Genomic DNA, 26,246 nt, shown 5'->3' with positions numbered 1-26,246 from the left:
TGGGCACCAATCACATCTTCATGGCCTTGGCCTCACTACCCCTATGTGTGCTGTTGTACTTAATGGTCCATAAGCAGCCTTACAGCCACACAGAGGCAACAGAAATGCAATGGACCTTAGAATTACCTACAAGGAACCCAACCAGTTCACATGAGCAATTGCGAATGACTCTGATGACAGCAATGTCCCATCTACTTCCCTGTGCACCCCAGGGGCAGGGACCTTTCAGGGCTTCTCCACACACCTGTACTGATGGACCTACTTTGCGCACTGTGTATTTAAATAAAGTCGAAAGAGGTAGAAGTAAGAAAAAGCATGTAGTCCTTATCATTGCTGATAGTTTGGTAGCAAATGACCAGGTCAACTGTGGCTATCAGCAAACAGGCCAGCACTGAAGAGCCGCTTTGGGTCAGGCCCTCATGGCTGCGCTTGCCTCGGTGACAGGAGACCAGAGCCCAGGCTGTCAGCATGGGCTGGGCACAGATCTGGCCCTGGCCATGGAGACCATATCTGGAATACTGTGTCCAGTTCTGGGCCCCTCAGTTCAAGGACAGGGAACTGTTGGAGAGAGTCCAGCGCAGGGCAACAAAGATGATTAAGGGAGTGGAGCATCTCCCTTATGAGGAAAGGCTGAAGGAGCTGAGTCTCTTTAGCCTGGAGGAGACTGAGGGGTGACCTCATCAATGTTTATAAATATATAAAGGGTGAGTGTCACGAGGATGGAGGCAGACTCTTCTCGGTGACAATCAATGATAGCACAAGGCGTAATGGGTTCAAATTGGAACGCAGGAGGTTCCATTTAAATTTGAGAAGAAACTTCTTCACAGTGAGGGTGGCAGAACACTGGAACAGGCTGCCCAGGGGGATTGTGGAGTCTCCTTCTCTGGAGACATTCAATACCCGCCTGGATGCCTTCCTGTGTAACCTTATCTGGTTGTTCCTGCTCCGGCAGGGGTATTGGACTGGATGGTCTTTCGAGGTCCCTTCTAATCCCTGACATTCTGTGATTCTGTGATGGAGCCCCATCCGTGAAGTCCCCGGGAAAAAGTCAGAGAGCGGCCCGGGACAGCGCTCAGCCCAGCTCAGCCCAGCTCAGCTCAGCCCAGCCCAGCTCAGTTCGGGTGAGCAGTGCGTGGCTGCTCGGATGGCCCTGAGGCCCGCGGCCCTGAGGCCCGCACCCGGAGGCCGGCCGGCTGCACCGCCTATGGCGCGGAGGGCGCTCCTACAAAAGGGGAGCGCAGAGGCCGGCCGATAGGTGCCATGGCTGAGGGGCGGAGCGCTGCGCGGAGGGTACTGGAGCTGAAGGAGCGGCTGAGCTGCGCGCAGGACACCGCGCAGGTACCCGCCCCGCGGCCACGCGTGTTTCGCGGAGGGGCGTGCGAGTTCCACTCGGGGCCGATGGGAGGCCGCCCCGCTTTCTTAACGTATACTCTATAGTTTACGTGTATGATGTAACACAGCAGCGATGCGAGTGGCACTGCGTGTGACCGTGCCGTGGTGGCAATAGCCGAATTGCTGTCCCCAGCCGCGCTGAGGCGCCAGGCCCCGCTGTCCCCCTGTGGCGGCGGGTGCTGGGCCCTGCCCGGCAGGAACGGGTGTCTGAGCCGGTTGGGCCGCCGAGGGACAGCCTGTGTGAGAGACTCCGGCCCCGGGTCTCCGTTGAGTTTCCCGCCGTCGCCATGGCCAGGAGGGGCTGAAGGAGGGCCGGGGAGCAGTTTGGCCACGCGTGATTATTTCCCGGGCTAACGCGTTGTGTGGGTGTCCGAGAGGCCCTGTGTGCAGTCAGATGAGGAGGACAAGGGCAGCCAGAGCTGTGTGTCATGTCGTTACATCTAACAGGTAACGCTGATTGTGTGAGGTCTTGTCAGCCAGGCCAGGAGGTCGAAACATAGCAGATGGGGAGCTAATTTCTGTGTTTGTAAACAGAGCCTTTTCTCAGTGAAATAGGTGTTTCAGCTTTGTTTTAATGGTGCACAGCAAGAGGAGTGGGAGCTGTCACACCCTATGCATTTGTTATTCCTGGTGCAAGAAGAACAAAGCTGCTCTTATCTCCGAAATAAATTAAACAATCTCTGTAGGATAGCAGGGCTGCTCTGTAGCTGCAAGGACTAGATAAGGATTACTTGAAGCAGGAAAACATCAGTGAGGAGATGGATCATAGCAGCCTACAGAAGCTGTGCTCAACACTCGAGGTACTGAGACAGATGGGGAGATAAGCACGGGCTCCAGGGTGCAAAAGACATCCTTGCGCTTTGAGAGGCAGCCCGGGCTCTGAAGAGCCTGGCTCCATCCTCATGACACTCACGCTTTACCTGTTTATAAACATTAGTGAGGACACCCCTCAGTCTCCTCCAAGCTAAAGAGACCCAGCTCCCTCAGCCGTTCCTCATAAGGGAGATGTTCCACTCCCTTAAACATCTTTGTGGCTCTGCGCTGGACTCTCTCAATCAAATGTATTCTGTACTTTCAAACTGAATTCAACCCTCAAAAAAAAAATCCCACCATTTTCAATACACCTTCTTCAGTCAAATGTGATTCATTGCTTTGTAAAATGCTGAGACCAATTTGGGTTATATTGCTTTGCTTCTGCTTCCTTTAGAGCCTGGGCTGTCCTCAAAGAACGAGGATGGTTGGTGTTGATATGCTGTTCTGAACAAGAGATTGAAAGGGGAAAGAAACAAACAATTCTAGAGGTAATTAATTTTTAAGTGATCCCAAAAGAATAAGTTTCAAAGCACGTTCAGTTCAAGTGAAAAATGTGAGTAGCCCTGGCAGATTTGGCTTTGTGCCAAATGGTGCAACTGAGGTGCACAGTTTTCATGTAACATGACTGCAAAGCAGGTGCTGCATAAAATGGGACTAATGGTGGTGCTGCAGCACTTCTTCTGGCTCTGGTAAAACTGTACCTAGTGAAACAGATGTATTTATGGATAACAGGGTCTAAGGAGTGGTAGGGAAAGTGAGAAACTGATAGCAAGAAATTGGTGGTCATGAAATGCACTGCTAATAAAAGGTAAATCTAGTAATAGAAAATATGTGGTTATGTTTAAAAACAAAGAGGAAAGTTTTAGGTATGTGTGGAAAGAATAATAAGTCAATATTACAGATGTGTATGTAGGTAAGTGTTGGTGTTGTCAAATATTTCTGTTCCATACATCAGAATAATATTTGTCTTAGCACTCTTTAATAGTTGCTAAATACTTTTTGATTTGATAGTAACCACGGAAGATGCAGAACATTGATCGTTCATGTCAAAGCTGCTTAATGTGTGAGGTTTGATAGCAATCCTGCTAGGTTTTCAAAGAATTGACCAAAGAATGAACAGAACTAATGATTTAGGTTTTGAGTTATGCTCCAGGTGCTAGAGAAGTTCAGCAGGATGGGGGGGAAAAGTACTGTGCTGTTGTTTATATAGATAAATTAAATAGCCTTCATTGACATTGATCATGAAGGAATGTATTGAGCAGCTGCATCATGTTGCATATAAGATGTAACTGATGTAGGATTAAAGGATGGTGCCATGATCCATGCCACTCAATGAGGCTTTGTCTAGATATGCACCACCCAATTTATCTCAAATTGTATTCAGCTGACACTGTCATAAATGTACGCAAATCTCTTCCACGTTTGACTTCTGTATGATGCTGATTACAGTGGTGATGAATGGATTTCAGTTGCACTCACCAAAAATCAGTGCCAGACCTTATCGGGGAAAAAAAGTTGATTTGTGGTTTTGGTTGTGGGTTTGTGGTGTGTGTGTGTGGTGGTTTTTTTGTTTTGTTTGCTTTTGTTTTTTTGGGAGGGTGGGGGTGGTGATTATGTATCTGTTCTTGACATGATGCTGCTCAAATCTTTCTTAGCTTATAAGACAGCAAGCATTCTAGGGAAGTGCTACAACTACTGAAGTAATTTGTGTAGATGAAGAGAGACTCTTCTAGAAGCCAGCTTTGATCATGTGCTCGCTACAGTCATTTGAGCAACACACATTTTAACATGGCTCAGTGGAAAGTCACAGCTAGGAGCTATGAATATAGGTCACTCAGGATAGGAGACTGTATTTTGGAAAGCATTGACTCAGAAAATGATTTGGAGCTCTGATGTATTACCAGTTGAGCATGCAATTGCAGTACAATGCAGTGGCTCATGGAATAAATTCTCTCTTTGGGTAGCTTAGCGGGGTTATGTTATTACTGCTATATAGCATTAGAGGGACAATTACAGGAATATTATGTCCTGTTCTGGGGACTGTTTTTAAAAACAACACTGCCAAGCTGGAAAGATAGTAAGACAGCCAGAGAATGGCTATAGGTCTGGCTAGCATAACTTAATGAAACTAAAAAAACAAGGTAAAGTGTGTGATTAGCGCTTACATTTCTCTGTTGTACAAGATGTTTGAAAGAAGACTCCTTAATTAAGAGATCAGTTGATTTAGTAGCTGAAAACAAAGTTAGACAATTTTTTTTTAGGCAAATAGTTGTGTGGGATTTTTTTTTGTTGTTGTTGTGTTTTTTTTTTTTTTTTTTAACTGAGGGCATAGGAATGACTTATTTGGGCATATGTTGGGTTTTTCTGACATGTTGTCTTGAAAACCTTGATGCTTTTTCAGATGAGATGTCTAGTTCAGCCAAAAGTTATGGACTTGGTGAAATTTTATGGGCTGCATTATAGAAGAGAATGAGCTAAATAATTGTAGGGGAATGCTTTGAGAGAGAGATGCAGCTACTGAGTGAGGAGGGAAGGAAGGAAAGCAGGGAAGAGTGAGTGTGGTGAATGTTGAGTCAGTCCCTTGACCACAGGTGGCCTGGGGACCTGTTAATGGGTCCCATCCTTCCTGAGGGTCCAGGCTCAGCTAGAAACAGTGAGGAGATGGTACAACACTTGTTTAAGTAATAGTGGAGCAAAACTGGTCCAGTGGGAAGAGTCCAAACTTAGCACAGCTGGGATCTGTTGTTATTGTCACTTTGCTTTCAGTTTTACTCTGGAAAATTTTATTTGCTCATGTGGCTCTTACCCATTGCTTGTTACCATTGCTCTCAGCTTTCCAATGCGCACCTGCTTTCTCTCCTCCCCTTGATCTTAGCTTGCTCTTGCACCTGTTGTCACCTTTACTTTCCTCTCACGCTGGTGTGTGTGTGCCAGCTCTCTTTGTCCATAAGGCTCTGACTCTTTCTGTTTATATTGCATAAGGACATGCATCTTGGGCTTGCTTGGAAAGTCATTTATTGGAAAAACAACAATTCTAAAGGCTTTGGATCATTCTTTAGGAATCAGTATTTAGGAATTACATAGAATAGCTCAGGGACTCTATATAGAGGTAGCTTCTGTGTTCCTCAAAGTTTTTTTATAAAATTTGCCTTCTCTTTTAAAGTCAGAGTTTTTCCATGAGGATATAGCTGATAGTGATATGCAAGGTAAAATACTCTGAAATCTGCTGGAGGGTTACATACATATTGTGTGTATATGGAAGGACTTGGTGGGTGTGGGAAATTACAGGCTACAGTTCAGCGAGATAGGAAGTGCCAGATGGGCTACAAATGCTATTGTACAAGATGTGGTTAGAGCAAGGCAACTCAAAAGTCAGTCTTCATTTTCTTTTAGAAGGCTTGCTCAGATAAATTCCTTTCTTTTTGCCTTATTTTATGTAATAGTTGTAAGGGTGCACTGTATAAATATAATGACACTGAAGTTAGTGTTTCTAACAAACTTCAGTTTCAGTGACAAGCTTTACTCTGCCTTACTCCTCACAGTTTGCCTTTCTGGGGCCTTCACCAAAGTCTGATACATAGGGGAGCTTGGTACTTGTGCTTTAAGAAGCCAACAGCCCTTCTCAGTCTTAGATAGAGAAATCAGAACTCTGTAACAAATAGAATAAATACAAAGTTTCGCTACTGTTGCTGATGTTTGCTACAAATAAAATTTGCTTGTTTCGTTGTTGTGCCTGTAAGTAGGTTTGGTTCTAAATGCCAAGGGCTGGGAGATGGGTGATTCCTACTGGCAGCCTGGAGGCTGCCACTTACACTGCCAGGTTCCAGCACGAGGCAGCTGGAGCTCTCTCTGCTTTCGTAGTCCTGTGCATACAGAGCTGCCCATCTTACTGCAGCCTGAGCTGTTCCCTGCTTCCCAGAGATCAGGATCACTTCTCCTAACAGGCTTGTCAGAGTGGTTGATCAATACTTTCTATTTAATTTTTAATGAAACTGTCTTGTTTGTCTGAATTTGCTAGATGTGATATACAGGGTGTTTCAAGAAGATGGACCCAACATGTTAAAATTACACAAAAATTTACAAATGGTTTAATGAGTTGTCAAGTTTTATTAGCATTTTTATAAATGCTCAATGTTTCCTCCTCCTACTGTATGGACTGTAGGAGTTTCATTCATGAGATATAGTGATTTTGAATTGGGTCCATCTTTTTGAAACACCCTGCACATTTCAAGGAAGCAAAATGAACTATGTGGTGTTTGGTGTAGAAAACTTCGAAAGTTTTGTCTTCTATTAAAATGCGTTGACTGCTTTTGGACATGCTTATGGTCTAGGTACTTTTGTGATTTAGCCTGTTGGTTTGAAGTTGTATGAACAGTAGTTGCCTGCTTCCTGAATCTGTTCTTATGAAGTGAGGTTGGCTTTATGCCTTAGTGTAAAACCATCAAGAGGAAACACTCAAAACCCCTATTCTCTTTGTAGCTTGTTGAAAACATCTTTTAGCATTCCACATGTAGGTGTGTCTCTGGCCTATGGGTTTTGTTCCCAGTGGCTTGCACTGCTTTGGTATCTAGTCATCCTATATAGCACAACAGAACTTATCGGCAGTGGGCTACTTCATTTTTCATTCCAAAATAAGTTAAATGAGTGGGGATATATTTTTTTTAGATTAAATTAAAAAAAAAAATAACCTGACACTGATAACTGATTAATGTTGGAAGCAATTATTTGGTTTTTCTACACAAGTATCTTTGCAATGCATTCTTTCCCTGATAGGATTATTTTAAAAAAGTCTTAAGCTCATGAAATGTGTAGGCTGTACATGTGAAGCATCTGGAAAAAGTTGAATGTTAAACTTGTATTGTTCTCAGAAGGAAGAGTAGTTCTCTTGAGATGGAAAATTTATTTTTAGCTTCATTGCCTATACTGTTAGTTGCTGTCTCAGTTAGTGTCTTACTATTAAATAGGAGATAAGCAGAACTTCTCATGGCTTTCATATTGGTTCTGAAATTTTGGTCAGGAAGCCTTTTTTGCAGGTATCCTGCCATCTTGTTAGCTGAAATTTTTGGCTGAGAGTTGATTTGCTACCTCTTGCCCTAGGTGTATGTCTTGCTGTTACAACTTTTCTCATATTTCCCCAGGCTGTGAAGCATTTATCCTATACTTCTCTAGGTCTCAGAATCACCAGTGCAGGGTGGATGGTTTACAGGAAGAACCGCATGCCAGGCGTGTAGGTAGAGCCCACTGTACACAGTGAAATTCAGTGTCAAGTCTGGGATTCCACTGTTAATGCATTATAGGAACAGTGAAACTTCAAACAACAGTAGAGAAAAATATCCCGCCAGTACAATGTGTAAATTATTTCTTCAACTTGCTACTTACTTACTTTAGTGTCTCTTCCACCTCCTGCAACACCATTTCAGAAGCATTATCTAATATAAGTGACAATGCTTCAGTTATTTAAGTTCACATAGCTGTTGTTATAGTTAAAAAGTTTCTAGGCAGTGTGTTTTGCATTCCTACAGGTTTCTGTCATTGCATTTAGAAATGGTGATGATCTGAAAAGCTTGGCTAATATTCCAGGCTTTGAAAACTCTATGCAATGCTGTTGCTTCAGTTGCACATTAATTCTGTCATCTATATAACACAGCTTCATGGCGGTTTGTGAAAGATAAGGTGAATTGCTTGTGTCGAGTCAGCTTCGAGACTCTGGGGTGCTGTATACCCATTGCCAAAGAAATTGTATTTTGTTGCCAAAGAAATGTATACTCAGGTTATAAATGAGACTTTTGTGTTATTAAAACACTTCTCACAGGAAGGTAAGCATTTTGTATTTGAAAAAACTTTCCTGCTCTGATGGAAATGTTGAGTTTTATAGTGGTTCTACACTTTGTCAGTGTGAAACAAAACAGCTGTTCTAGCTTGAGCTTGTATTGTTAATGTACAAATTGCAGTTAAGTTTTCTAAACTTTTTTTTTTCTTTTTAAAAAAAATCCCAAAACTGTGTTCCCACCAGCTCTGTTGTCCTTTCTTGGCTCAGGCTGATGAGATAGTGATGCTGCCAACTGGGAGGGCTGCTGGGAGACTTGCTGATTTTTGCCTGGTAGTTCTGCATAATGCAGCTTTTCTGTTCGTTCTGTGACAAATGAGGGTCACTGCTGCATGAGGAATTTCAGGACATATATGTAGCCTGTACTACTGTATTACTGGTCTTTAATGTAATCTCTGTAGTGGTAAATTTATGCCTACTGGATTTTCTGGTCAAACTGAAATTAGGGGGTTGGCAAAACTGTACTGGTTCCCAGTACGGACTTCAGGCACAGCCCTGATATGCAGTAAAGGAGTGCTTACATTTTCCTGGAGTTATTGAATATTGCTCTTAACACTATTGAGTATTTTTTGTTTAAACATGTGAATGAGAAAAACAGAATAGAACTTATGAATGTTTGTTTAAAAAAAAAATAAATTTAATGTTTACTTCCAGATTATAGAAACACTTAAGGTACTGCAGGATTTGGATATATCACTGGATATTCTAGTGGTAAGTAAAAGATACTACATTAAACTCTTCCATAGTGAATTACTGTGTAAAGGTCAGGGGTCTGCAATCCCATAAACAGCGAACATCCCTTAAACATTCAACTTGCCCAAGGCCAACATTGATAGCGCTGAGCAGGGGTCTGAGCATATAGAAAACACTTTGCTACACAGGGTTGATTTCTTCTCACTGTAAAACTGCTTTCAAGTCAGTGTTTAAGACAAAACACATACCTGTGAACCCTTCTTTAGGTCAGTTGTCTAAATCATCTGCCTTTTATTAGTAGCTCCATGTTAGTTTCCTGCATTTAAAGAGCAGGCATCCCAAGTAAGGATACTCTTGACTTGTATCTTTATCCAAGCTGCATCCTATCAAATTTTATGTTGGAAATTCTCACACTGATCTGTGAAGCTTCTAGTTAACTAGGAGCAATGTGTCTGTATTTTGGGAAGAGGCAAATGTGGGTTTTACATGAGGGCTCCACGTGTTTTTAATGCATTTGAAGAACATCAATAGCTATAGGAAATAATCCCACCCAGTTTCTTGCATCTATTTGTAATACACTGACCCACCAAACCAATATTGCTTAGGTTATATAGAAGCTAAATATCCTTAAAATGAATTCAAGGAAGTCCTTTCTAAGGTGTGAGCTGATTGTGTGGGAGTAGCACGTGTGTAGCTTTTGTGCAGACTTCACAGGAATATAATTTCAGTAGTGAGCAAGAGCATTAAGAGGTTGCTGCTAACCTAGTGAATTCCAGGTCTTGGCTACATCTTCATAGAACTCGTTCACAAATCAGAACTACTTACTGATAATACAGGATTGAAAAAAATTACCTGTGGTTCTATATGCACTCAAAGTCTGCAGGATAGTTGTGCTTAAACAACACACAACTTCCTAGAGCAAGACTTGAAGGCACAATGGTAATATGAAAATAATTGTACTGGGGGGAGAACAGAAAATGACAAGTTTTAAATGTCAAATTTGTGTGGTTGTGTTGTATATGGATTTTTTGGGGGTGGGTTGGTTGGTTGGTTTGTTTTGTAGTGATGGTGGTGTTTTCCCCTGCTGTGGCTGAATCTGGGGCTGAGTTGAGCTATATGAACCCTGCTCCTTTGACCTCTCTAACCTATGCTACTCCTGGTTGAGATGCATTTTAGATTACACTACGTCCATCATATGTGCTCTCTGACATGCTAAAATGTACCTGCATAAGCCTAAGTGGAATTTGAATTGATTAATCTAATTCACTGGATCAGTATGTGTTTTGTGAGTTTTGAGACAAGTGAAATTCCTGGAATACATGCATTTAATGGAGAAAAATGACTTCTCTTAGTTTTATGAATTAAGATTGCATTTTGTTCCCCACATTTGGTTATAAATATCTACCTTCAGTTCTGTTTGCAATATAAAGTATTTCTTTAGCTGCCATAAGACTTCTCTGACTACTGGGATAATACTGTTTGTAGCAATTTTAGAGAAGGTTTTATTTGGGATGTTAATCATTATTTTTGTCTGCCTGTCATTGTACTATCTGCAACAGGAAACTGGCATAGGCAAAACAGTGAACAGTTTTAGGAAACATGCTACTGCTGGAAATATAGCAAAAACCCTGGTAAAACAATGGAAAAAACTTATTTCTCCAGAAAATAAAAGGTAGGTGTGAACTAACTTTTTTCTAAAAGATAATTATACTGTAGTGTAACTTTATAAAATATAGCTTGGAAAGCTTAGGAAAGTGTTTGGAAAGACAAATATGCATTTGGTCAAATGTATAAATTGAATGGAAGAAATGAGTCTTTCGTTTATAAAATATCAGAAAACAAATCAGAGCAACCAGTATTGGTGCCAACCAGTGCTCTGACTTCAACTGTGGTGGTGTTTTTTTTTTTTTTTTTTTTTTTTAATACTGGCAACTGATACAAGCAGGGCTAAGCCAATGATGGGCACTGCTCTGTACTTCATCAGGGAAGTGAGAAACTTTTCTTCCCAGGGGTGGTGGTTAAATGAGGCAGCTCTCCAGTGATTTGGTTACACAGAGGGCTTTCCTTTAATGTTCTAGTGGACTGAGAGCATCTTCCAGTGTTGGAGGAGTCACACAGGAGACGGGCAATTTCTTCTCAGAATGAAACAGCCACCACTGCCGTGGTGAGGCTGACTGCGCTTTAGATGTTTTGCAGACTTCTCTCAATTTGAGATTGAGCTGAGAAAGCCAAAGGTTTGGATTGGCTACATAGTGCATTTTAAATATGCTATTTTTCAAACAATGGGAAAGTGAAATACCAGAACTCGTGACAAGCAAAGCATAGAGGCTGACCTGTTGTAATCTGTCATAAATTCTGTCTTCTAGTTATTTCAAGTACCATGTCTGTGTTATAAAGCATGCAGGGAAACTTGTGTAAAAAGAGGTGTCCAACATGTTATAAGCAAGTAGTACCATGTTGGGCATGTTTTCCTACTGCTGTTTATGTACCTACTCCCCACTTGTCTTGCTGTCAGTTCTTGTCGCATTATTTAGCGGTGCTGGATCCAAGAGCTGCTTCTCTGGGGTTCTGTACCGATAACAGAAGAATAAGCAGACAGTAGACCACAGTTCTGGATCTTGTAAAATTGTGACACATGGTGTGATTTAGTGCTCTGAGTTTTACTAATATAGGTATAAAGGTTGGTTGTTCAAGAGTTTAGCATCAGATCAAGCATGGATGTGATATTATTTTTTTATGTTGCAGTGGTCAAAGAGGAAGAAAACAAAATACTGAAAAAGACAGGACAAAATCTTCTGTTTCCAAGGAGATTAAGCCTTCAGATGAGTCCAAGGCACCTGTACTGGCTTCCAGAAGTTCCAGTAGCGCTCCCATTTCTAAAAAGTTGAATAAGCACCATACTTGTAGTGAAAAGACCAAGCAAAGTAGAGATTCTGAGTCTCAAAAAGAAGGTGATAATAAAGAGCATACCAGGAGTGGTTCTAAGCATGCTGCTCAGGGTACCAATCCCCAAGCTAAAGAAAGTGACTTCAAAGACAGAACATCCATAGGCAGCAAGAAAGTTTCAGAAAAGCAGCATTCCTCTGTAACCAAGAAGGACTCACAACCCCTGAAGGAAAGGCCTAGTAAGGATGCTTCCAGACAGGGAAATCCTGAGCACGGGAAGAAACCAAAACAAGAAATTGTCATAAAAAGCAAAGCCAAATTATCTAGTGATGAGGAGTTGGAGCCCCCTACTATGTCATTTGAATATTATCTTAATTATGACCAGGTTACCAAAAACAGGAAGAGGAAGGCTTGTTCTGCAGGTGAACGGCCAAAGCGCAGCAGTGGACAGATGAAGTGCTCATTACCACAGAAGACTTCAAGATTTTCTCTTGCAAAAGAGGGAGAGGAAGATTTAAGAAGTGAGGGTGATCAATCAGAAACTCCCAATAAAAAGGTAAACCCCTGCATGATTGAGACAAATAGCAAATAAACTGTGGAAAAACAAGTGCTTTGGACTCTTTATTTTCAGTGAAATTCAGATGTGTTTATTTTAAGCAATGAATTACATGGCTCCGATGTATCAGCTGCATTGCAGTTACCAATAATTGCAGTAATTGGGGAAAAATGATTGTTCATTGCATAGTAGCAGTTTACAATAGACTTGTATTTTTAGGATGATTTCCAATGTGGCAATAGGCTTTTCTCCATATCAGCTAATCTGTCTTTACCTGCAAAGTAAAGGTACTTACATTTGGAAAGACATTCCTCCATTTTTGACCAACCTGGTTTGTGACTGTAGCAGCAGTTTTTGTGTAGCACAGTGGTTTTGTCAGATGGTGTCATTCTTTAATAGTGAATGTTAAGGTATGCAGTGGAACTCAACTTTCTTCTTTTAATGCATTGAAGTAAACCATAGTATTGCATATAAAATAGCTTATATATGTTCATAATGTGAAATATTCTACTCTCTTGAAGTGAAAGAAGCATAAGTAGCTCATCTGAGCCAAGGTAGGTCTAAACATATGTATTAATTAGACCTTGTAAATGAAGTCCTTTTGTGCACTGGGAGTTAGAGGTCTCTTAAGTCTTTTATCTTTATTGTGATGTGAAAGCTGCAGGCTTTATTGATTGTGGGAGATCTGCAATCTGAATGTGGAGTCTTCTGTCCCAGATTGAGAAATATTAATGCAGAGGCTTGCATGTGATAGTTTAGTGTAAACTGTTTGAGGAAAAATCTTGGATGTTCAAGCAATTGTAAAAAGTTATTAAAGATACTGAAATGAAGTTTAGGGAGATGCAAATTTTTGGCTTTAAGTGCTTGGTTTACAAATGGAGGACACCTGAGACCCAATTTAGATGTTGCACACAATTCTGAGCATTTGTAGGCACCTGTACTTAACAGACTGCTGCATCTTTAAATGCCTTTTTAAGGGGTTATCTGTTAAAATTTTAGGCTGAAAGGCTTATTGAGCACAACACAGGAGACTTGATAGCACCAGGTGGAAAGCTGTTTCTTGTCTTTCAGGGTGGCATTTAGTTTACCTGTGAACATCTAATTGTGATTTTGTCATCTTGTAGCTTTGTCACATTCACTGCATGCCTCTAACCTCAATAGTGATTTATCTGAAAGCCTGTTAGCTGAACACATCTACGCTGTTCTTTAATCTCTTTTTATGCACTGATTGCAGCTGTCCCACTAAGTTCCTTTTGTGATGTAGTCTTTGTAAGTAGGGTATGAAAGTGTGCTGGAAAATAATCCAGTGAGTAAATTTTAGTGCAGAAAAGCAATAATTCGAGTTATTGTAGTTAACTTTGGGGTTTACTTAAGGTTTATTTTTGTGTAGCTTACTTTAAGCCTCAGTAAAGCCAAATTTGTAATGTTGAAGCAGTATTTCCTTGACTGTTCACAGACCAAGGTGGCATCCCTCCAAGATCTTCTTAATACTCCACTGCCTAAATTTCTGACAGGCATCTCAATCTCATCTCCCCCATATGCTGCAGACTTTAAAGGTGAGTAGTATGCAAGGCTGGTAAATGTGCAACAGTGCAGATTTTTACAGTTCTATGTAGACATGTCTTTATCCACTTTCATAATAAACTATAGTAGCTCATCTGTCCATGGCAAAGAAATTCTTCACCTTCCCTTTCTCATATGTAGAAATCATGTTGAAGCTGAAAGGAGTTATAAAGGCTTCTGGCTTGCTGCAGAAAGAAATACTGTGGAAAGTTACCACAGATGTAGAGAAGGCATAGATCAGGCTCCATTTATGCTTACTCCTGTCTATACCTTATAGCATGCAAAGCCTTAGTAGAAATAAGCTTGAGTAAAACAAATACAGGAAGCACTAGGTCTGTCTTCATCACAGGAACTTTCTACCATCTTTATAAGTAGGTGACACTAAGTGCTGGTGGTTCCCCTAGCAGCTCTTGTGAGCTTTTGGAAGATTCGTATCACTCTGGTTTTGAAACATCACTGCTATTGCAGCTGCCAGCTTTAGGATAACTTGGGAAGATCAGTAATGTGCTGGAGACAGACAGAGTGATCTAGATGAGAATACAGATCACTCGGACATGAGCTAAATAGTGTAAGGTGGGTTTGAGTTGGTGCAGCTCAGTTGCAGTGTACATGCTGTCTTGGTGTTAGATGATGAAAGGACTTCTGTAACACATAATACATGTAAGGGACCCAAACTGTAATACGGTAACTTTGTATTTCAAGAAAAATGAATATACATATGTGCTGTCAGCTCTGTTTCTCTCAAAGCAGAATGTTTGTAGCATTGTTAAATGTCAGAAGGTAAAGGAATAACTGCCTAATGTTTTGTTTGCAGCTGTGGTAGAACCTGTGGCAGAAGCACCCCAGCAAGTCAGTGAGATGGTTCAATTCACAGGACGAAGGCTGAACTCTAAAATGCAAGTTTACTCCGGCTCTAAAACAGTCTGTCTTTCAAAGATGCTTACACTATATGAACAGTGCATCCGTGTGCTTCAAAATAATATTGATTGTAAGTACTTTAAGGTATTTCTAGCAGGCTGTTTCTGAAAGTATATCAGATTTCTGTTTTTCCTCCGTGCTGACAACTGGCCTATTAAATAATATTGTCTCTCCCTACAAACAGTAACTCGGAGCAGGTTGAAAGGCACTTTAAAAAAAATGGGTTTAGGGCCATGCTAAAATATAGTTTTGTTTTGAAAGCTTACCCTTTTTTAACCTCCAACTTTAGTTAAAATGTAATGTCCTATATATTATAAGCCAAAAAGCCTAATGTTTTTTTTCTCCTCCAAGATGTTTGTTTACATAATATCTTGATCACACATTCTAATTTATTTATTCTGTTGCGTAGGCAGAGAGGAGAGTGATGTACATCAGTAAAGATGGGGCAATAGCTATTCCAAGATGCTTTCTTCATCCTCAAATATAACTGCCAGTCAGTATGAAACTGCTGATTTATAAATATTTTCATAGCCTGACTTCAAAACATGTTCTGTTAGTGCTTGCTAAAATTACCTTATATTTTTAAACTGTTTGAGTAGTGTTACCCACTGAGTAAAATAAATGAGATACTGAAAGTACTGTCCTTTTTTGTAGCACTACATGAAGTAGGAGGTGTGCCCTTTGAAATTCTTGAGCCTGTACTAACACGTTGCAAACCAGAGCAATTGTTTCGAATAGAGGAATGCAATCCGGTAAATTCTACCTTGCTAAATTCAGGGATCCACGGAGGACACGAAGCATCTGTTTCTGCTTTCCTTGCACCCTTTTTGATAAAGATTCTCCATGGGTTACACTGGTTTTTCTGTCCTGCATACTTATGTCTTTGAATTCAACTGTCATCAAGCCTCCATTTCTCAAGTGTCAGGATTTAAAGTATTTGAGAGAATTATTACAGATGACTAAGTAAAAGCCAACGTGGGTAGAAAAGTATTTCTGTTTCTAAAACTAAGGAAAAACAAACAAAAAAAAACACAGCCACAGTATTTACCACAGAAATAGCTGGGCAAGTCATAATAGAACCAACTGTTTTCAAGTTACAAACTGTGAAGGCTGCAAAGTGTACTAGCTGGGAAATGTCTGGGGTGAGATTTCATGTGTGTGGTAGATTCCTTACCTCCGCTGTTAGGACTTCAGCTCTCTGATGCATTTGGACATCGAGGTTCTGAGTGTGTAGAACCTCATAGTGCAAGTTGGCCATTTCTGTGCATGCCTAAAATTGAGCGCTGGTGTGGCTGAGCCTGTGCTGGAAACACAAGAGCAGCCTGTAAGCATGGCTCATTAACTGGGATATGGAGCTCTGCTGTTTGAAGCTGTGTGATTTCTAGACTGAAGTCAGAATCTCTGCAGGGTGTTCCATGTTGGTTCCTGTGACAGCATGTATAGTGGGATTTGCTCTGCACCTTTCTCCACCAGGGTCTTGGTCTTTGTCTACAGGCTCAGCTAAAAGGTACTCTTGAAAACGTATTTTTTTAACTCTTTAAGATATCTTGTGTTCAAATTAGACATTTATAGAAGAGTCTGACGACTTGTGGAAGAAACACTGCCAGAGAGATTTTAAAAATGAGAGCCTCCTGGAATATGAGTCTTGGCGTGAAATGTACTTGAGACTGTTTAATCAGAGAGAAGAAAAACTGAAGATACTTACAAAAAATATTATTTCAGCTCAGTCTGAGAAACCAAAAGGTAAAAATCTGTGGTTGGCTTTTCTACTTGCAAAACCCAGTATCTTCTGGTATTTTTGACGCTTGATATGTAGGGTTTAGTGATTTGTTTGCCCTGAGCACTAATGCTGTACCTCTAGAAGTCGTCAAGAAAGAACACTGTTACTTTTGCTATAAAAGTTACTCAGAAATAAATACATGCATTAATACAATACATTAATGCATAATACTTGCAGCATACAGTAGATAAATCTTACTTTACTGGTTAGACTAAGGATTCTAAGCAAAAATGCCAATGTAATTACAAATAAAGAAGTTAATATGAAGAAATACTATATGCAGTGTGTGCTTCGGGTCCTGCTTTGGTACCAGATTCTGCTTTTCTGATTTTTTTTTCTTGTTCCCTAATTTAAACCTAGAGATTGCCACACAACCGTATTATCAGCTGAGCTTTGAACATAAAGGGCAAAAAAAGTCACATATCCTCTGCTCCTTTCTTCTGTATTAGGCAGACAAGTAAAAATGGCTTACATGACCAGTGCAGCAAAACCACCCAGGAACATTCGCCGGCAGCAAGAAATCCACGGCACAGCAGGACCTCTCTCCCAACTTCATCCCATAGAGAAGTGCAGGTAAATGTTCTGTACTCAGCTTTTAATTTGAGTTTAGCTGAGTTTGTTGGTATGATTGCTTTCTGGCAAACATTTTTGATGTTATAAATAGCTCTCCATTTTCTTTCCTTTTTTAAGCAGCTAGTGGTTAGAAACTAAGTTGCCTTTTAAGTCTTGTGTGCTCCTCTGCCATGTGTGCATTGTCATCGCATGTTTCTCCAAAGTGCTGGTGATGAATTCACCCTCCCAGCTGGAGAACATGTGGATACTGTTGTTTTTCTCCAGGTTACACTAATGCCGCTTCTCCTCCTGGGGAGATTCCAGTGTTGATGTTTTGTGAGGCTTCTAGTCAGGTTTATAAACACATGTTCTCCTGTTCTAAAATCCTGGTCAGCTGTCTGGGGTGATAGAGCTGACCAGAGTGCATCTCAGCAACTTTTAGTACTCTTGATGCTGGGTTTCTGCTTTGGCAACCAAAAGGAGTGTCTGGAATAGTCAGTCTGTAGCAGTAGTCAATACTGATCACTGGAGGAACAGAAAACTGGGATTCCATAACTGTTTGCTTCGTACAGCACAAAGCCAGATTTTCTTTGTGACATCTTAGTTCAGAGTAGTTCAACAGCCAGGAGAACCAAAGCTGAGACATGATGTTTGTCCAGTTTCTGACAACCTAATGAACTCTTGTAGCCAAGAGGATTGGCTGTGATAAACCAGCTGTAGCACCAGCTTCTACCTCCTCTTCTCAACTATGTGGAGATAGACTGCTGTTTTTTAGTGTTTGAATATCTGTTCTTGTCTGAAAGAAAAAATCAGCAGTTTGATTCAGAAGCCCCACTGGGGTTGATGGGTCCGTGTGTCAGCATCTGGACTGCAAAGGCTATGGAGAGTGTTCATACTGCCTGAACATGGGGTAGCTTAAGCTGCGGTCACTCACTCTGCTATGGCCACTGGTGCCCTCCCTTGTCCCCATTTCCTGTGGTCATTCCCATGTTGATATAACTGCTCTTTGATTAGCTGTCTCAAAATTATCCTTTTAGGGGAGTGTCAGGTGGAAGGCTTCTCATTAATCTGAATTAGGGAACAGTTAAGCATGTTGACAAATATGTGAGTGGATAATGACAAGTAGCTGGGAACAGGAAGGATAAAACTTAGGCTGCTGCAAATGTGAGGCAAGAGTGACTCAGTATAGCTGAACATGTCAGGAGAGTCGCTTTAACTTGTTTGTTATGCTGCAGTGCCTGCTGTTGTGCTGAGTAATTTCTAGTTCTTAAGCGCATGAACTAGATAACTGAACTGACTTGAGTTTATTGTAGGGAAAAAAACTCTCCAAAACCATGAGAAAGTGTGTTTTCAGTGAATTTTGGAACTTAGTTGAGCAGCCTTGATTTCCTGCTCAGGATGGTGGTGGTATGGGGCAGGAATGACAGCCTGGATGGAGGAACTTCTTAATCAGCTTTTACAACAGATATGTTTTTATAGCTGCAACTTTAGCTGGTGAAAATAGGAAGCTTTTTTCCATACTGTTGCCATTTCAGTGTAAAGGTAGTCCCTCACCAAGGCAATAGCTTAAAGCACTTTCAGTTACGATATTGCTTTCAGTTGCCTGGTGGCAGGTTGTATCTGTGTTGTGACAGACCACCCTTGCAGTTTAGAGACCAACCTTGCAGTTTAGGTGCTTTAGGTACAGTACTGTCAATGTCCTTTCTGCTCCAGTTATCTCTGGACCAGTAGCTGAATGATGTAGTCAAAGCCCCTGCATGTTGTGGGTTGTGTGTAGGTGGTGGTATTTTTGTTGTAGTTTTTTTCTCAGGCATAAGTGAGGAAGAACTGTTGTGTGAATGAAGCTGTAAGAGGGTCGTTGCTTTGCTTCCTTGAGAACCAAGCATTTATTAGGCATGATGAGCTTAACTTCATTGCTTTGACTATGTCCTCTGAAAACCTATTGGTTTTGCAAGTTGTGGAGTTTGAAATCTTCAATTAAGAAGGTGATCTTGCAGGAGCTATAGAGGCCCCTATGGCAGTTGCTGTCAGGCTGCTGGTGGCAGTTCAGCGTGCAGCGATATGGATGTCCGTAACTGGCTCTGAGGTGTAGGAGACTACACCAACTGGTGATGTGGTGCTGACACATTAATGCTGTGTTGGTTTAACTGTCTTTAGCAGTAGGCATCAGCTCTGCATCAGCCTCAGTCCTTGTGCTATTGATTGAGGATTCCAACCTAATATTTAGGGTTAGTTATTGTGCCTTTTAGCTAGACATTCCTATCTAAAAAAAAAAAGTTAAAAAAAAAGAGCTTTTGTAAATTTTCCTTCATGATCTGTTAGAGAGCTAGTTAGCAGTTCAGCTGTGTTCAAAGAGGAAAATGGACATGAAGAGCAAACTAGAGCACAGGGCATTATGAATCACAATGGTATTGCTAAGCATTTTGATCTGTCACAAATTCTGACCATTTGATTTTAAAGACAAATAAGATGCATCAAATCTAATAAATGGAAAACTTGTGCAAGAATGGAAATGAACTTGAGGACCACTTGAGATCCCTTCTAACCTGAATTATCTTATTATCTTTAAATGTAAAAACTCTTAAGTGTTTATGATCAGGAGTTTTTTTTTTTTCCAAAATGAACCAGAACAAATGTTAATTTGATATCAAATTTTAATTTCTTCCTACTCTGTTATAGAAGGTCAAGGATTCCAGAAAGTGGAGACAGAAATAACACATCATCAAATCCAGTCTGTGCTAGCAACAGTAGTAGCTCTAGCTCAAGCACAGTGACTCAAGATGGAAAGAAGCCTATCAAAAGTAAATTAAATTTCGTAAGATTACCAATATAATTGTTTTAACTTGATGCCTATTAATATATGCTTGATATTATGCTAATACCATTTTAAGTCACTCACAGCTGTAATCCTAACTGGTCTCTTTTTGTTGTTATTGGAGAAATTGCACCAATCATGAAGAAAACTTTGAAAACATTGAAGAGTAGAGCTGGACGACGATAAAATGAAGCCGCATATTTGAAGCTTGTTTGACTTTCTATATCATGCTACAGCTAATGAAAGTTATGTTAATGTAAAATTCTTCAATTTGCCTCAGTTAAAATAGTCATGAAACACTGTATGCGCAAAAGATTTGCAATAAAAATTGAAACAGAGTCCTTTCATACTGCTGCTTTCTTATTCGTTAATGAGGAAAACTGAATTGAAATCAGGTCAGTACACACTAATGGCAAATGTGGGCTTCTAAAGATGTTTCTATTGGTTTATGTACACATGAGCATAAGCTTTTCATGGAAGCACTTCAGCTGTGGGTATATTTTGCCAAGGTTAATGTTGTAGAAATTGCTACTAGTTACACTTACAGTTGGAAAGATGTCTTGACATTTCTTGCACCAAAATATTTTGGTAACTTAGTGTATTTTTTCACTAAAGGTTTTTGTAGGGAGACTTATTTTAAACATAATTGGTTGGATTTTAGTTTTTCCTCTTTAGGAAACAAGACTGTTTACAAGACAGTCCTGGAGCTCAACTTCTGACCTGCTGGAAGTTGGCTGTGAAACATCCTTACTCAGGACACCACATGCATTTAAGCCCTTTTACTTGACCTCGGAAATGAGCCTTTAAAGGAGAGATAGAAGACAATGTTTATATTTAAATTGCCTTTTTAAAGCAGGATTTCTATACTGCCAGGGTAAATAGGGCAGGCCATGATGGTGAGTTGATGAAAAATTGTGTTATTCAGGACCTCTGTCTAGTTGGAAAATCTTTGGTAGAATAATTAAAACCAGACCTGTTCTTTTGAAATGCCATCTAAAGGCATGAAGTCCTTGTGTGGGAGACGGTATTTTGGGAACAAGCAGAAAGGAGGGAAACCAAGAATATAATCAGCTTGGTGCTGTGGTCATTGTGCAGAACTCATGCAGAATAATCCATTTAAGTCTGGAGATGAGAGAGAACTTGTGCTATACTGTGATCTGCTGCTCTCAGCCTGCTGTGAAGAGGCCTAACTCATAACCTTGAATATCAACCTTTTGTGTTGAAAGTGGAAAAGCTGTTCGGTCTTGAATAGCTGTCCTTTCAAGAATTGGGGACTGCTGCAGTTTGGTTGGTCTGTGAATGGGTTTGCTTTCAGAAATGAAATACTGCTTTGTAGTTGCTGCATCTAAACCAGTGAACTTGCATGAAAATGAGACTGACTTTGCCTTGAAGGCATGGCTTACATATGGAGGAAATCTTTCTATAGACTGCACTCAGTAGCTGCCAGTAGGTAGCTTCTTCCTTTGTGCTTCTGTAGGATTTGGCATCTTAGAACTCCTGAAGCACAGTGTAAGGGCAAGATCATTATGAAACCAGTTACTGCCTCTTACTCAAGACACCCTAAGTGTGAATTTCCTCGCTGTCATATAAACTTTCAGGTAGATTACGAAAATACTGCTACTAAAAATGGCTTTTACAGTCATAACATGCTCACACATAAGTAACAGCTTGTGCAAACACACTATAGTGGGATTTTAAGTCAGCGGGTATGCTGCTGTGTTGTGTTTTTTGTCCATGTGTTATGGTTGCGCTAAAAAGAATAAAATATAAAACCAGGTGTGTTCCCCTGGAAACTGTGGGGAGGTTTCTCTGTCTCTAGGATCAAAACAAGCACTGACTAGTAGGAGAGGTGGTACAGTGTGGTACAGATCTGTGAAGAATGCTTCTGAAGGAGCTCAGGACTGAAAGCTGGCTGAACGACCACTGTACCACCCTGTGTCCATTGAACAGCTCTGGTCATCATGTAGGTGCTGATCTGTAGCAGAAGTTTAATTTGGCTGGAGGTTTGTATCAAGTGTGGTGTGGATTATTCAAGAATTTTTTTTTTTTGCTAAATCACTTATTTGCTGTAGTTGTTGATGGTATCCTTTTATGTAAGAAGAGACGAAGGCGTAGCTAAGCTCTTCTGCCGGACTCTGGCACTAGAGAACACAGGGGTAACCATTTGGGGCATCTATAGATGACAGGAATGTCCCTTTGGGAAACTGAAGGATAAATAGTTGTTTTGACTAGTAGACCTGCATTTTTAATTGAAGTAGAAGAACTCTTTTGCTGTCCTTGACATTGACGGCAGAGCTGCGTGCAGTGCAAATTTGACTTTCATTTCCTCTTCTTGCTTTATTTTACTTCACAGGCTATAGAAGTATCTCTGTTGAGAGAGATGCGGACAGTACCCACAGGAGCAGTTTGTTTTCCTGACAACTTCTGTATTAGAAAATGCTGTAGACAAGCAAATCTTTCTTTTAAAGTAGTTGGTGCTACATAGACTTTAGGTTAGGGTTTTTCTTTTGCTTCAGATGTGCTGTGGTCTGTTCCTAGGGACTGAATGGAACCCACCTGAGGCTGCAGCATGTCGCGGTGCGCTAGAAATGCACCTACCAGCTCATTTGTGAGGAATCCTGTTATTGTGGTTTGGCACTGCTTCATGATAGGATTCAAAGCATGTGTGGAGATAAATTCAAAGCTCACTTACCCTTTTATCTGAAATGGAACACTAATGTAGATGCTTCTGCAGTCTTCTGCCTTCCCTCCCTGTATGCAGTTACTCAAGGAAAGAGGAGTTCTTGCTGGGTGTGTGTGCTCTTGGCATCTGACACACCTAACAACACGCAGTACTGGAGTATATTGTCCTTCTGGTGGATGCATGGAAAGATTCCTGATTGGTTTTGTCGCATACTCCCCAGGCTGGTTGCCATATCCCTCTTCCCAAAACATCCTCTATCCTCCCATTGTGTGTTTGACATATTTTGTGTTCCAGCCTGCCAGCTCTGAGCTAGCTGGCGGAGACCTGAGCCTGACTCAGGGCAGGTTGGAAGAGACCTGTGATCCTTCTCAGGTAAGTGTCTGTTTTCACAGAGAGATTAAAAGTTGAGTGCATGATGGCCTTTTCCTTAGAAGCACACTGCAGCTCCTAGTCCTCCTGCTGTTTCTCTATAGCCTTTCATCCTAGCAGCACAACTGCTTTTCTTTCCAGGTGATGAGCAAATTCCATGTTCATTCCAGCAAATTAAATCAGTAATGGCAGAAAAACATGGTCACACAAGGAAAACACTGCTTTTGTGGAAAAGACCACAAATGGAGAATATTTCTTCTGGAACTGTCCGTTTCATGCAGAGAAACCACTTTCCACTTCCTGTCTGTGTTTGTTTCACAGAATTCAGGAACCTTTTCCTTGCTGTTAGTGGCTGAGCCCAAGAAGAAAGCTCAGCGTGACTGCTATTCCACTTGAAAAAGGATGTGTGATCTTACCCTGCTCAGAAGGCATGTTAAGTACTAGGAGCTAAGCTCTTCTTGGGGACCATGTAGGCATTCAAATGCTAGGTGAAGTCCTGGCCAAAGCCAGGAAGGGGGTTAGGGTTTGGTGTGATTCTTCTGAGAGTGTTTGGAGACCTCAGTGAATGGCCCTGTGGGCGCTGTTGTCAGTTGTTGCTGTCTCAAGGATCGGTATTAGAGCTGCTGGTGAAGGAAGGCACAGCTGGGAATCCCTGTCAGCACGGAAGATGTTACAGCTCTGAGCATGGTGCTGCTGGCCAGTACCTGGGGATTTCAGAAGATTTCTGGTAGTCATAGGATAATCTCAGCAGAGGGAGAAGAAATACCCTCACACAGTGTGAATCTCAGACTTGCCATCTGAAATCTCAGGAAAATGTCTGTGCCAGATTTAGTGTGGTGAAAAATGTTGGACTGATGAGCAGGAAGATATTCCTAAATATACTGTCCTCAGAAATGCCTGGATAAGAGACAGACACCAACACCATGATCAGAGCTGTGACATCCTCCACCCAACAAAACAAACCCAAACAAAACCTGCCAACCAAAAAATACCTAAAAAAAAAAAAAAACCAACAAAAAAACACAAACACACACAAAACCCCCAAACAAACAAAAGCCAACAGTGAGTTTCCTGATTCTTTTATTTGTGTTATTTTTCTTCTCTGCCCTTCCTGTAAAGGTAGGAGAGGTCTCTGAGTGGGTCACTGAAGGTTCAGTAGCCTTTCTTCTCTTGCAGCCTGCAGAGCTGCCCAAGCCAGTCTCCACAGCAGAATTATCAAGATCTGTTCCCTGCAATTGTAATCTGTTATTGCCGCCAGAGGAACAAGTCTGGTTCTCTCCAGGTTCCTAATGTCTGCTAGTGACCACCTTAATCCTACTAGGCAAGGGAGGAAGGAGTAACTTGTTCTCCTGGTTAATTCATGGGAGAAATGATCTTTTTCTTTTTTCTTCACAGGCTGAACATAATGTGGAGTTTGTTTTTTTTTTGTTTGTTTGTTTGGTTGTTTTTTTTGTTTGTGTGGTTTTTTTTGTTTGTTTGTTGTTTGTTTTTTGTTGTTTTTTGTTTTTTGGCTTTGTCAGTAGTTTTCATATGAGCAATTCTTCCCTCCAGCCTCCAAAGCATTTTCCTTTTGATCTGCTGAATCAATTGAGGAAAAAGAATGGTGATGTGTTCTCATGGTCAATCACATTTGATCCACTGTAGGGGCTGGGTTCAGTGTTTCTTGATGTGATCATTTGCCTCTGGTTTTCAATGTGCCTCTGCTTTGGGTGCCATTGGTTAGTGCTGAAACTCTTCAGGGAGGCGGTGAAATAATTCTCTGCACTTGTGCCTGGAAACGGGAATAAATCATTCTTCCTACTGCTTAGTGGAAGTGATGTGCAATGTACAGAGGTCTATGATCCTCCTCTCTTTTACCATTTCTAGTAAACAGTTTTTTAATGTACTTTAAACAATTTTTTGTTTTGCACACTTGCAAGTTGCATCCTTAAACAACTGGTGGTTCTTCTCCTTCAACTTTATAGAGCTGAGCTGCAGTTTATTCTGTGGTACAGTCTTTTCCTTTGGTTATATGCCTTGGGTCACTTTTAGAACTTCAACCTTAATATTTGGCAAAAAGGGGCCTCTGTGGCTACACACATTTCAGAGACAGAATTTCAGGCTTTTCAGGAAATAAATGTAATTTGTGGAGAGTTGGGATCAAAACCAACAAAAAAGCAGATGAAAACGAAGCATTTCCAAATGTGCAAAGGAATGTACTAATCCCAGAAGATTTGAGAAGACTGTTTCTGCAGATGGACATGCAAAGTCTTGCCTAGATCAGGAGAAGCTGTGTTCTCCAACATGGAGCATCCTGGAATCTGAGGTCTAACGGTCCTGCGCATTTACCTCTCCTCAATTTCCTCACTAATGTGACCCTAGACAAAAATGGAGCTTGGAATTGCCAGGACTGTAGAATTAAATACGTGCTGAGGCTGTCACAGTTTTTCAGAAATGCAGCATCAAATATTCAGGAAATTACCAAATATTTTAAAGGCATAGACATCTAGTTCCAGAATACAGGTGTTGCTCTTAGATTTGGAAGAAGAAGCTAGATGGGTTAGGATAGTGGAGAATTTTGGAATTTTTTTCCCCCCCTTAAACTGCAATACTTTAAAACCTCTGCTTTAAATGTGAAACTACGAAGTCATGAATGTCATCTTAAGCCCTAAGTGGTGCGCTCACTGTGGGAAGTGCTGGTGGAAGCCTTCAGCAACGGATGTTTTGTCATGTCTGTTTACAGAGAAGTTGCCTCTTCTTATCCCTGGTGATGGACCTAAAAATGGGACTTGCTCAGGGGGAGGGCTGAACAGCTCTGGAAAATCTTACGTAGCTGTCCTCCCACAGAACTGCAAGTGGGTATCCAGGCAGTAGACAAAGCTCTTCACCACTTCTCCAGGCACTATCCCTTAATGTGTAAGGAATTTTTGAAGCTGCAGCAGCTTGCTGAAGTGTGCAGAGGCAGGAAAATAAGCTGCTCAGGGAGAAAGGAAGAGGGGCGAACTGCTGCTTGCCTCTGGAAGAAGGAAGTAATATTACCTTGCAAGAGGGAAGAAAGTTACCGAGAGCTGACCAGGAAGCAATGTTCCTTCTTTTCAAGATGCTGACCTCTTTGAAGGCAGAAAGTTGAAGTCCTTGTCCTCCTGCCACCTTGCTCCTTAAGTTGCATAAATTTCTTTCACCAGACAAGGCACTCTTCCTACTTAGGGCTCTTCACAATGCTTGGGTAGATCTCAGTTTTTCTCCCCCACCGATGTGCTCTAGCTAGGTTCTCTGCAAAACACATTTTCCCACAGTTACCTGTGTTGGTGTGCTTTTCAATGCTTTCAGATCCTTCAGCCTGAAAGTTAGATAATTTGTCTGAAATTTAGATAAACAGTGAAGTGGTGCATTAAAGTGTGACTTTTCAGAGCATTAGTA

General features: G+C 41.1%; 1 protein-coding gene across 1 annotated transcript; it reads left to right on the top strand.

Annotated features, from left to right (window-relative positions):
• The first annotated feature begins 1,168 nt into the window (after nucleotides 1–1,168).
• On the top strand, nucleotides 1,169–20,133 carry LOC136099627 (elongin-A-like). The gene is given in 12 exon segments (XM_071806986.1): nucleotides 1,169–1,238; nucleotides 1,241–1,338; nucleotides 8,687–8,743; nucleotides 10,285–10,397; nucleotides 11,471–12,167; nucleotides 13,624–13,723; nucleotides 14,545–14,718; nucleotides 15,303–15,400; nucleotides 16,211–16,391; nucleotides 16,878–17,001; nucleotides 19,660–19,781; nucleotides 19,920–20,133. Coding segments are annotated over 12 exon segments (1,860 nt in total). The 5' UTR covers nucleotides 1,169–1,204; the 3' UTR covers nucleotides 19,982–20,133.
• The last annotated feature ends 6,113 nt before the right edge of the window (nucleotides 20,134–26,246 follow it).

The sequence above is a fragment of the Patagioenas fasciata genome, chromosome 3 (assembly GCF_037038585.1).
Source record: "Patagioenas fasciata isolate bPatFas1 chromosome 3, bPatFas1.hap1, whole genome shotgun sequence".
Taxonomy (NCBI): Eukaryota; Metazoa; Chordata; class Aves; order Columbiformes; family Columbidae; genus Patagioenas; species Patagioenas fasciata.
This window is presented reverse-complemented; position numbering and strand designations above follow the sequence as displayed.